Genomic DNA, 12,482 nt, shown 5'->3' with positions numbered 1-12,482 from the left:
TTGACCTGTCCATCTTCCCTGGACTGACCTACCCCCACGCTGGCTCCCCATCTACACTCCCCTTTACTGGCTCCATCCCCAGCCCTTTGACCTGCCTGTCTCCTCTCCACCTATCTACTCCTTTATCCATCTTCCATCCACCTCCCCCCTCTCTCTATTTATTTCAGAATCGCCTTCCCCTCCCCCATTTCTGAAGGGTCGCAACCCAAAATATCAGCTTTCCTGCTCCACTGATGCTGCTTGGCCTGCTGTGTTCTTCCAGCTCTATACCTTGTTATGTCAGATTCTCCAGCAGCTGCAGTTCCGACTATCTCTACTCACCATTCAGCTGCTTTGTTTAGGCAGCAACCAAACAACACTTTCCCTTTGTCTGCTTAACTCCCTGAGGCACTCAATTCCAGCTCTCAACTACTAAGTCAAACTAAATTTGCTCCTTCTCTATGCTCCCAACAAACAAGTGTCAACCTGAGATAACAAGGTGTAGAGATGGATGAACACAGCAGGCCAAGCAGCATCAGAGGAGCAGGAAGGCTGACATTTTTGGCCTAGACACTTCAACCTGAGACACTTAACGAGAGGTAATGGGAACTGCAGATGCTGGAGAGTCCGAGATAACATAGTGTAGAGCTGGATGAACACAGCAGCCCAAGCAGCATCTTGTGTTCCTAAGATGCTGCTTGGCCTGCTGTGTTCATCCAGCTCTACACACACTTAATGAGAGTCCAGTTTCAGCTGCCTCTTACATAATCTGCTCTTTCATTGCAACTGTTTGAGGGAAAAAATAAACTGCCCAAACCAGCACTTCCAGGAATTAAACTGCAGATTTCTGTTTAATTCCAACTATAAACTAAATTAGGTTTGAATAAATTAAAGACTTACACCTTCTTACCCAGCCAATGCACACTCTCCGTCCTGGATAGCTGTTCAGAAGAGACAGAACTAATTTGATTGGCCAAATGACTCTCTCTGGGTTGTACTATTTTATGAATCATTGTTGTTGGGAAGAGTTTGTTTATCCAGAGACGGAATAATCTGGATTTTATCAAGATGGATATGTTAGGGAAAGAAAAAAACTGTGATGTGTTTGAGAGATTGATTTCTTTAAAGAGAGGCATGATGCATGAGTAGCAGAAACTGAGATGCATACAAATTAATTGCAACATTGATTTATATTTTATATTTAAGATTTGAGATTTCTTACAGCAAACTGAGTCACAAAGCTGGACACATCTCTGAGATAGAATTAGGTAGGTTTCACTTCTTGGATAGATGAACCAGTCTAATATACTCTATTGCCCCAAAGTGCTTGCCTGCATCCTTTATTCTAATGTCTTTGAAGTTCACCTTTTCTCTAAATTTTCCTCTCACCTCTTATGCCGGATAATAGTGCAACCAATGAATACAATGAAGAACTAAGGTCAGACTGAGGTAATAGATGTCTCCCCTGAAATCACAGTCCAGCAAATAGCCTTAAAGAGTGGTTGTGAGATATTTTGTAGAGTGATTGTTATAGAAAATAACATGTTCAGCTGGCAATCACGCAACCTTAGGGTTCTAATATCTTTTAGAAATGACACAACTATTGCTACAGGTTATGATATTATCATACATGCAGGATTGACCTTCTACTTTTCTCCCAGTCTTCCCTTTATATAATTCCCAACGGATATATAACAGACACCCAGGCCTATTGGACTTTGGTTCTCACTGGAATAATGAAGCTCACACCTGGTAGCTACCAAAGAATCTTCCCTTATGTTTGGTAACTTTACACCTAGGCCCAGAACTAGTGGACTACAACTGGACTACAGTGTAGAAGAAATATACCCTATCCCCCACCTCCTCAAAGCAAGTGGACATGTGGAACAGGCATACATCAGGAATAATTTGACTGTGTTAAAGAAAGATAATGCATAAACATTGATTGGATTAGGGTAGATGTGATGTTAAACATGACCAGATTACTACCTGGCATTTGCTGCCAAATATCCATTATTACACAAAAATATCTGAACCCCTTGATTAAATTACAGCATGCAATCATTCCCGAGCACTCAGTCCACTTTTTGAATGTCTGCTTAGAAGGTTTAAAGCCTCTGTTCATGGAATGTAGTTCTGCATGTGGCAAAACATTCCACTTTTATAGCAGTCAGCTGGCAAGGTGTGAGTAGAATCTGAGCCAATAGCATTTTATTTCACAGGCCTCATGGATTTAATGAAAGGTAACATTCCTGTAGAATGCACATGAAGAGGAATTCTGTTGCGTGTTGGATTATAAGGTTTAGTTGCCTCCTTTAGGAGGAAGGTAACTGGTGGTTCACTTGGGCGCAATTCCTCTGTGCCATAGTCAATGACATTTGAAACTAGTTTCCACAAATCCCTCAGTCTTTACAACAAATTTTGCAATCCTGCAAATTCAGTGGGGAAGTTGTACTTGAAGACACAACAAAACAAAAATTGTGATATGCACATTGAAGAGATAATGCTTGGAATCAGTCAACTTTCCAATATAACTTTTGGTTGGATCAGTGAATTCATCCTGAGATATAAATTATACTATCACCAGAAAACCCTCAAGTCAATACGATGTTTCATGCCATTGTTGTACTTCCATCTGGAGAAACATTGTAAAGGAGTGGAGGGATTTACGGCCTGATTAACAGTTTGACAAAGCAGTGAATAGTATTCCTATATCTGTAACCATCTCTATACCAGTTGATAGTGTGGGGTAGTCCTCATTGGCAGGTGGCTTTCACAGCCCATGTATTGAGGAGTTGGGGACTATATCATATGTAGCTATCTGCAGGATATTGTCACAGAACTCCAAGTTGGAACCTCTGTCTCCAGTCACCAGGACCATCCAGAGTGCAGTTTCCATTCCAGATGTTAGCATTAAGTCAAAAGGCTAAATCATTGCCATATTTAGTGGTTTTTAAAATTATGTTCACCCTCTAAATCCATCTTATTCTTCTATGTTTATTTGTGTACCGATGCCCCTCAGACCACTGTCACTTTCTGTAGTGAATTCACCAGATATTACCATGTGAGGGGTGAAGCTCCTGAGGCACACAAGGCAATGTGTAACATACACAGAGCAACCCATTGTCTTATGAGATGGAAAATTGCAGTTTAATTATATTGATAGCTAAAAGATGCTGGCCCATAAATTATTTAAATAACTTACAAGATAACGCAAACCCATTTGTGTGGCAGGAATGCAATCATCTTTCAAGCTTCTTAACTACTAATGACACATATCTATTAATGTGCATAAAAAAATTTCTAGCTGTAAAGTACTTTATATTGATATGAAGGAAGAACATCAGTAAGCATGTAAAAATAATGAAAATCCTAAGAGCATGAGGAAGAAATAATGTAGCCACAGTATTCAAAGTTTTAAATAGCAGAATGTCAATGGGCAGATATTCATGCAGTGTCGATGTCACCAGTATCGAGAGGCCCAAGTCATTGCTATAGGAACACTGACTCAAATCTCTCCATGTTGAAATAATTCATAAAAAATCTGGAGCTGAAAGCTAGCTAACAGCAAAGGTAATTGTGAAATTTAATATTAGACTGTTACTAGAACTAATTTACTTTTCTAAGGCTCTTCAGATCATCTTTACATGGTTTGGCTGTGATTTATTTACCTGTAACAGCAATAATGTTGACGCGCTCCCTTTGAACTGGCCTAGTAAACCATTGTGTTCAATGTATGATTCACAATGAGCAATGAAGTCTGGCCTTTGCAGCAATGTCCACATCCCTTGAAAGAACGAAAATAAAACACTGTCCTTTTGAAGCTAAAAATTCTGAGGGACTTATTTGAAAACAGGTTTATAATTCCTTGAAATTGGAATTGCAGTTAGATAGGGTAGTGAAATAGCGTTTGGTATGCTTGCCTTTATTGGTCAGTGCATTGAGTATCGGAGTTGGGAAATCATATTGTGGCTGTATAGGACATTGGTTAGGCTATTTTTGAAATACTGTATTCACTTCTGGTCTTCCTGTAAAAGAAAGGATGATGTTAAACCTGAAAGAGTTCAGAAAAGATTTACAAGCAAGTTGCCATGGTTAGAGGATTTGAGCTATAAGGAGGCAGTGAGTAGGCTGGGGCTTTTCTCCCTGGAGCGACAGAGGCAGGGGGTGTTCCTTATAGGGGCTTACAAAATCATGAAGGGCATGGATATGGTGAATAGTCAAGGTCTTTTTCCTAGAGTGGGGGAGTCCAAAACTAGAGGGCATAGGTTTAAGGTGAGAGGTGAAAGGTTTAGAAAGGACCTAAGGGGTAGCTTTTTCACACTGAGGTTGTTGCATGCATGGAATAAACTGCCAGAAGAAGTGGTGGAGGCTGGCTCAATTATAACATGTAAAACACATCTCGATGGATATATGAATAGGAAGGGTTTGGAGGGATATGGGCCAAATGCAGGCAAATGGGACTAGATTAACTTAGGCTATCTGGTTGGCATGGATGAGTTGGATAGATGGTTTGTGTCCATGCTGTACATGTCTCTGACTATATGACTCTAATAAAAATTGATCCCAAAGTATTTCCTAGCTATGTTTGTGGCAAAATTTGGCATTAAGATAGGTAAGCAAAACTTTGCTTAATGAAATAACTCTAAAGAAGTAAACTAAAGGAGGAGGAAGCAGAGCAGATAGGTTTGGGGGCGAATATAGATCTTAATACCCAAGGTAGCTTAAGGTATAGTGCCAGTGGTGGACCAAAAGAAATTACACAGGAGATCAGAACAAAAAGAGTGCGGAGATTTTAAAATGTTATGGGGCTAGAGGAGATTACAGAGATAAGCGGAAAATAAGTCCCTGATAATTTCAGTCTTTTATTTCTCTTCACAAATGCCCCCAGAGATGTTATGTATAAACAGAATATTATTTCCATTATGCTCACTGCATGTTATGCCACAATCTTCTTATATATTGTATTGTTCAGAATGTTTGAGCTCAAGGCAGCCAGTTATTCTTTGATATTCAAACATCTTTAAAGTTTTAGGATTTTTATTAACAACAGCTAACTGAAACCTTTCTCAACTTCATACGTTTCAATTTTTTTGTTTAAACATGCATGGGATTCAGCCATTGCTTGCTGGCTGGCATTTATTGTCTGTCCTTACATGTCCTTGAGAAGGTGGTGGTGTTTTGTACCGTTGAACCATGTGTAGATCCACAATGCTGGTCGGGATGGAGTTCTAGGATTTTTACTGAATCATTTATTAACTGTTATCAGCTCAGAGCAGATTCAAAAGTCAAAATCTGAATTGTAATTCAAATGAAAATGATATCCATTATTAGTAATATACAAATGATGCACCATTCACTGAAATTGAAATCCTTCTCTGTTCACGGGGATGTTCAAACAAACATGTTTCTCAGCCACGGGCTGATTTTTAACAAAGCGCTTACTTCTTGCTAAGATAACAAGGTATTGAGTTGGATGAACACTGCAGGCCAAGCAGCATCAGAGGAGCAGGAAGGCTGATGTTTTGGGTCGGGACCTTTCTTCAGGACCCTGCTCCTCTGATGCTGCTCGGCCTGCCACGTTCAACCAACTCAATGCCTTGTTATCTCAGATTCTCCAGCATCGGCAGTTCCCACAATCTCTGAATCCACTTACTTCTTGCTTCCTGCTTTATTTGCTGCAGGGTGACACTGGCGACATTGCGAATAAATTAAGGGAAAGACATGGTGGCTTTGTGATAATGTTGTTGAACGCATAATCCAGAGGCACAATTAATTCATTTTTATTCACTCATGGTGTGTGAGTGTCACTGGTGCACTTATGTTGCTCGTTCTGAATTCCACTAGAGTAAGTTGTAGTTCTTGAACTGCTGCTGTCATTTAGGTGTAGTGACACATGTAGTGCCATTAGGAAAGACATTCCAGGATTTTGGCACAGTGACAGGGAAGGAACATTGACCTACGTCCAAACCAAGATGGGACCTGGTTTGGAGGCAACTTACTTGTGGCACTGTTCTCATGCATTTGCTGCTCTTGTCCTTCTCGGTTGTAGAGAATATGGGTTTTGTAGATGTTGCTTAAGGAACCTTTGTGAGTTGCTACAGTGAACCCTGTAAATAGTACACATTGCTGCTACTGAACACCACTTTGGTGCTGCAAGAATGAATGTTGAAGATTGTGGATGCGCTGTTAATCAAGTGGTTGCTTTGTCCTGGATGGTGTCTCCTGACATGGACCACGTAGATGGTGAACAGGCTTCAGGGGACAGGACGTGGTTTATTTGTTGACAATCTAAGGAAAACATTTCAAATCTCATTATGGAAGTCAGAATTTAAAGAACGGGTGGAGTTTAGATTTAATTGACAAACCTGGAATGTAAAGATAGCCGCAGTAACAATGACAATGACATCCACCATAACTTGTTGTAAAAATCCATCTGGCTTGCTAATATCCTTCAGGGAAGAAAATCTCCTATCCTTGCTGAGTTTGGTCTACACATGGCTTCAGATTGATAGCAATCAACTGCACTCTAAAATGCCTGAGCAAACCATTAAGTTCAAGCAGTTAGGGATGGGAAATAAATGCTGGTCGCACCAATGATCTCCATATTCCAGGAAGGAATAAAGACTTATACAAAATAATAAGATTATTGATGGATTTTTTTCTATAAGGCAATCTGCTAACTCTAAAAGAAAATGTGGTACATATCTTCATTATGCTTACTACTAAATTAACATAAAATTAATTGCAACCTAAGTTTAACCGGTTAAAGTCTTCACTTTTAAAGTTTCTGAAAAGATACCTAAAACTAGCAAAACCAGTGTAATGTACAAGATACCATTCAAGGACTGTGAGAAACATCACATGGGCCAAACCAGAAGAACACTGACAACACTGAAACACGAACACCAGCTAGTCACCAAGAGACACAACCAATTCTCACTTGTCTCACTACACATGGACAATGAGGGACACAAATTGGACTGGGACAACACATCCATAATTGCACAAGCCAAACAGAGACACGCCAAGGAATTCCTGGAGGCTTGGTATTCAACCAGAATCCATCGTCAAACACAGTGAATTAGACTCTGGGTACAAACCACAGAGAAACAGAACCGAAAGTGGTACCAAACACCCCAGAAAACTGAGGCATATAAAGAACAAGCAGGGCAGAACACCAACACTTCACTGGAGGTGCACTAACAATCTTACCTCACAGGGTGACAGAACATTGCAAACAAACCCACGGCTCGATGAGCATGTCTACAACCTAATCTTCACTTTTATTGTTGCACTAATATTCTTTCTTGCAGCATCTATGTTCCATTGTGTTTCCATATATTCTTACAGATTGACAGATTTCCTTTTGCTCATGCTACATTTTCCCCCAAATTTTGCCACAATGCCCACGACAAAAATATTCTAACTTATTTTGGTGCTTTAAGTTGCAGACTGTGGCCTTTTTAATTGTCATTTTATCTCACCTTATGTCATCTAGTGTAGTTACAAATTCAGAAGTTAAATCTACAAGAGGCAAAATAAAACATCATCTCCATCCCATCAGTGTTCAGATTAGGGAGAGTGGGTGCACAGTGCAATTGCTCCTGGATTAGTAAATTGGACAAGTGTTGCAGCAAATGGAATTTGAAGGCAATGAATAAAGTCAAAAGCTAATAGTGTTGTGACAAATGTCATTGGTTGTTATGGAAGTCTATCTGATTTTCTATTCACTTTCAGGGAAGAAAAGTCTGCCATCCTTATCCACCCTGGTCTACATGTGATTCCAGACCTGTGGCAGTGTGGTTGACTTTGAAGTGCCATCTGATATGGCTTAGCAAGCCCATAGTTTAAGGGAAGTGAGAAATGGAAACAAATGCTGATCTTGCTAATTTTCCATGAATTAATAAAAATTGAAAATGATATATACGAACATGAAACCATTTGTACCTGTTCTTCAGACAAGTTTTATTTTGTCTAATACTGCAAAGCATATGACTGAGCGATAAGCTCAGACTTTTAGCCACTGATTTGAAGTACAAATATCTTGGTGGCAATGGAAAGTGCATTTTACCATAGGTTGGAATTTTTTTGTTAGAGCAGGTAAAAAACAATCATCGACATACTGAATCTCCCTGATCATTTAAGTCAAAAGGAAAATTCCCTACTTAAAACTTTTACTCCAGCTATTTGATAATAGAGAAGGAAGTGGGTGTGATAATGATTCTGGGAAAGAGGACTCTCATGGTGAAGTTGTAGAGTCACTACCTCTGAGCCTGAAGACACAGATTTATATCATATCTACTCCATAAGTACATCATGGCATATCTGAGCAGACTAACTTAAAAATATCTGAGTCCAGTATCACTGATAGTGAAAGTCCTAATTGAGAATACACCTAGACCTAGTAATACCAACCACAGCCAGCCATGACATTGGGACTTAAGGTAAGGTTCACAGATGGTTACAGAGAAGAAGGAGCTTAATTCTGTCCATCTTTGCTCATCCTGTGAAGGAGGAATTCACCTGCTTTTCAATTCCCCTCTTCTACCTTCAGCCTGGTTCACAATTGTTACATTCACCTAATATCTGTTATGAGAACACATTTTCTGCTCCATCTTGATCTCTCTCTCTTTTCCATTCAGGGACCTCTGGATTTGTTTGCCTTGCTGTTTTCCTTTGTGGGAATATATCTTGAACGGACTTGAACCCTCTCTTATTTAAAGGCAGCCCATAGTTGTGTTGCAGATTGCTGATCCTTCAATCTCTGCCAGATTTACTGCTATTCCATTGAAATTGTCTTGCTCCCAGTTAATTATGTTTCTTCTGAATTGCTCGTCACCCTTTCCCATTGCCAGCCTAAACTTTATTATGCAATGATCATTGTCCCTAGAGTTCTTCCACTAACACTTGGTTCACCTCATTTCCAAGAAATTGGTCTGGCAGTGCTTCATTTCTTATTGGACTGGAAATGTACTGCTCTAAAAAAATTGCTTGAACACACTTGAGGAACACTCGCTCCTCTGCTATCTATGTTACTGCCGTTGCAGACTGTCTCCTGTTAATTAAAGTCGCCCACTATAACTACTCTGTAATCTTGCACTTTTCGGTAGTTTCCTTACTTGTCTTCTCTTTACATGTTCCCCTCTAGTTGGTGGGCCACAGATAACAATGAGCAATGTGATTGCACCTATTTTTATTTCAGGCAAACAGATTCTGTCCCCGAAACGTCAGCTTTTGTGCTCCTGAGATGCTGTTTGGCCTGCTGTGTTCATCCAGCTCCACACTTTGATATCTCTGTCCTTGGCCTCTCTGGGACGTCCTCTCCCTCTAGTATTGCAATGTCCTCCTTAATAAATATTGCCACCTCTCCTCCTTCCTTGCCCTATTATTTTTCCTTTGTAACCAGGAATATGAAAAAGGTGGTCCCTTCTTGTTTGACCTCGGTCTGTATTAGCTGCCTCCCGTACTCACCAATCTTATCCACCACACGTAGTCCATTCACAAACATGAAGCAGTTACATTTCTTGGTTCCATCCTTAAGCCTGGGAATCAGATGTCAACAACAAAACATTTATATAACGCATTCAACAGAATAAAATATCCCAAAAAGTGGACGGGAGGATTAAAAAACTAGCCAAACAGGGAGGAACAAAAACAAAGTTGCTGGAAAAGCTCAGCAGGTCTGGCAGCATCTGTGAAGGGAAATACAGAGTTAACGTTTCGGGTCTGGTGTCCCTTCCTCAGAAGGAGGACTTTGGTCTTGAAAAGACAGCATGGCTTTAGGAAGGAGTAAACGCGGGACAAAATGTTGGAGGGGTTTGTGGAGAAGGTGGATTGCAGAGCGCCTGAAGGTACAACAAGCAGTGACAGAGGGATGAAGATCGGGTATTCTCAAGATGTTTACACTTTCATCTCTAGACTGAGCTACCTTTCAACTCGTCTCACAATTATACTGATCTCGCTAATGGCTGTTACTACAGGCCAGCCCACTGTACTGTTGAGTGAGAATTAATACATAGGCTACATCCAACCGAGGCACGATGCGATCTGCTGAATTTGTCCTTTCACATTTTCCCGATCAAAGGCACCTTCTGCTTCAGCACCTTGGACAGCGGCAGTACGCAGGCGCACCCGGGGCGGGGCCAAGCTGCCCACCTTCCATTGCCCGTCCTTTTGATTGATACGTTCATCAACCATTGGAGCAGGAGGGGCGTCCGGGGAGGGAGGCCAATAGGAAGCAGGAGGGGGCGGGCCAGGCATGTTGGTTCATTCAAACCGCGGCTGCTTCTTGTCTTCGAAGCAAAGAAAGCAGGAGACAGCCCGGGGCCAGCTGCTTCCGTATTGGGGCGCACTACCTTGGAGCATCGTCCTCAACCCAGAGGGAGGTTCAATCTGAGTCAACCCAACTCACACCAGAGGCTGATAGCTGGGGGAGTAGAGGGGCTGGGTGTGGCTTCAGTTGGGGAACTTTCCCAGCGACGGCATGATATCTGCAGGGACACGCTACTACGGCCAGAGTACAACGTGATGGATGAAGCCGGGTCCAATGCTACTGTTGCAATGATTTCCAACTCAAGCATGATGCTGGGGCCACGGAATTCCAATCTGTTTGACATTGAGATCTCTGGGAATGGCTCTCCGGCTTTGAGAATCAGCATCTCCATCACCTACTCCATCGTGTGTGCCGTTGGCTTGGTGGGCAACTTGCTGGTCTTCTTCCTGATGAGGGTGAAGCAAGGGCGCAAGAATTCCACCATCAACTTCTTCATCCTCAACTTAGCGGTGACCGACTTCCAGTTTGTGCTGACCTTGCCGTTCTGGGCGGTGGACACGGCTCTGGACTTTAGCTGGCCCTTCGGGGACGCCATGTGTAAGATCATCCTGTCGATCACCGTAATGAACATGTATGCCAGCGTCTTCTTCCTCACCGCCATGGCCATGGCCCGCTATTGGTCGGTGGCCTCGGCTCTCAGGTCCCGGAGGAGCCGGCTGCAGTGTTCGGTCAGATGGATCAGCTTGCTGCTTTGGCTGGCGGCCAGTGTGGCCACTCTGCCCACCGCTGTGTTTGCCAGAACCATGCCCTTGGACGGCGAGAAACTGTGCCTGCTCAATTTTCCTGACGACGGCCAGTACTGGCTTGCGTTGTACCATATCCAGAAGATCACGCTAGCGTTTGTCCTGCCCATGATCACCCTGTCGGTCTGTTATTTTCTCCTGCTCCGAATCCTGGCTCAGCACCACGTCAGCACCAGCAATCCCAGGAGAAAGTCCCGAGTCACCAGGTCCATCACCGTGCTCATGCTAGCTTTCTTTCTGTGCTGGCTTCCCAATCACGTTATCACCCTCTGGGGCGTCCTGGTTAAACTCAATGCAGTGCCTTGGGACAAAACCTACTATACTTTACACGCCTATGTGTTCCCAGTCACTGTCTGCTTGGCGCACACCAACAGTTGCCTGAATCCGGTGCTGTACTGCTTACTGAGGAGAGATTTCCGTCAGTCCATGAGAAAGATCTTCTGGAAGATATCTTCGCCCGGCTTGAGCCACGCTTGTGCCATCCGACCCTTCTCCGGCCCTTTCAAAGCCGAGCTCCCGGTGGGAATCCCTCTGCGCGGCATGGAGGGAGAGCGCTGTCGGTCAGCCTCCCCATGTAACGGGCGGCGTGAGGGCACTGTGTCCAAGTGCAGCCTCTAGGAAAACTCCATGTAATCTTTAGCTGTGTGTGTGTTATGGTGTGTGTGCGTAAGTGTGTGTGTGTGTGTGTGTGTGTGTGTGTGTGTAGGTGTGCGTGTGTAATTGTGTGTGTGCGCAAATGTGTGTATGTGTGTCTGTGTGTGTAAGTGTGTGAGTGTGTAATTGTGTGTGTGAGTGTGGCCTCTGCTCCCGCTCAGGCGTTGGGTTCAGGGAATAACCGTGTACTTGAGGCAGCCAGAAAGGGACAGAACTTCACAGCAGACTCACAAAGCTCGAGCTCAACTGATTCCCTACCCTCCACCCCCCCCCCCCCCCCCCCCCCCACATCTGCCGTTCCAGTATCGAACATGGATCGTTTCTCCGCCTTCTGTTTGGAATGATTTAATGAGTTTTTATCTGGCAGTGGGCATTAAGGAACCCAGCATGTCCGGGAGCAGTGGGATCGGATTGATTCTGCGATTTAAACACACAGTGTGGAGAGGGGAGATTCTCTCGCTTGAACTTTTAGAGCAGCTGGGCATTGACCATCCGCTGCTTCCGAGTTTCATTGGAATGGAGGCGATCTTAGCTTCTGCGGGCGTTGGTCTGAATGGCAATGAGTGGGATCAGAGGAGCTGGGTGTCCGATGCCCGGTGCTGACATGTTGGGTTGTGGGGAGGCGCGAATGACTTCTTTCCGTGCTGTATAAAAATCTCTGGGACTATTCAATCTTTTTTCTCATTCCTGTTTGGTATTTCTCCCGTTAAGCAACTGGCTCGCCAACATATTGGAAACGGCTGTGGGATTAACTGTAGGGATTTTGAGAA

At 43.0% G+C, this 12,482-nt stretch overlaps 1 protein-coding gene across 1 annotated transcript; it reads left to right on the top strand.

Moving 5' to 3' along the window:
* The first annotated feature begins 10,305 nt into the window (after positions 1–10,305).
* Positions 10,306–11,676, top strand: rxfp3.3a3 (relaxin family peptide receptor 3.3a3). The gene has a single exon (XM_048562588.1). The coding sequence runs from the start codon at positions 10,510–10,512 to the stop codon at positions 11,674–11,676; it is 1,167 nt and encodes a 388-aa protein (XP_048418545.1). The 5' UTR covers positions 10,306–10,509.
* Positions 11,677–12,482: the final 806 nt, after the last annotated feature.

This window comes from Stegostoma tigrinum, chromosome 33, assembly GCF_030684315.1.
Source record: "Stegostoma tigrinum isolate sSteTig4 chromosome 33, sSteTig4.hap1, whole genome shotgun sequence".
Taxonomy (NCBI): domain Eukaryota; kingdom Metazoa; phylum Chordata; class Chondrichthyes; order Orectolobiformes; family Stegostomatidae; genus Stegostoma; species Stegostoma tigrinum.
This window is presented reverse-complemented; position numbering and strand designations above follow the sequence as displayed.

What these genes read in the sequence shown, in the direction of transcription:
- rxfp3.3a3 (XM_048562588.1), top strand. Translation starts at nt 10,510, where the DNA reads ATGGATGAAGCCGGGTCCAATGCTACTGTTGCAATGATTTCCAACTCA.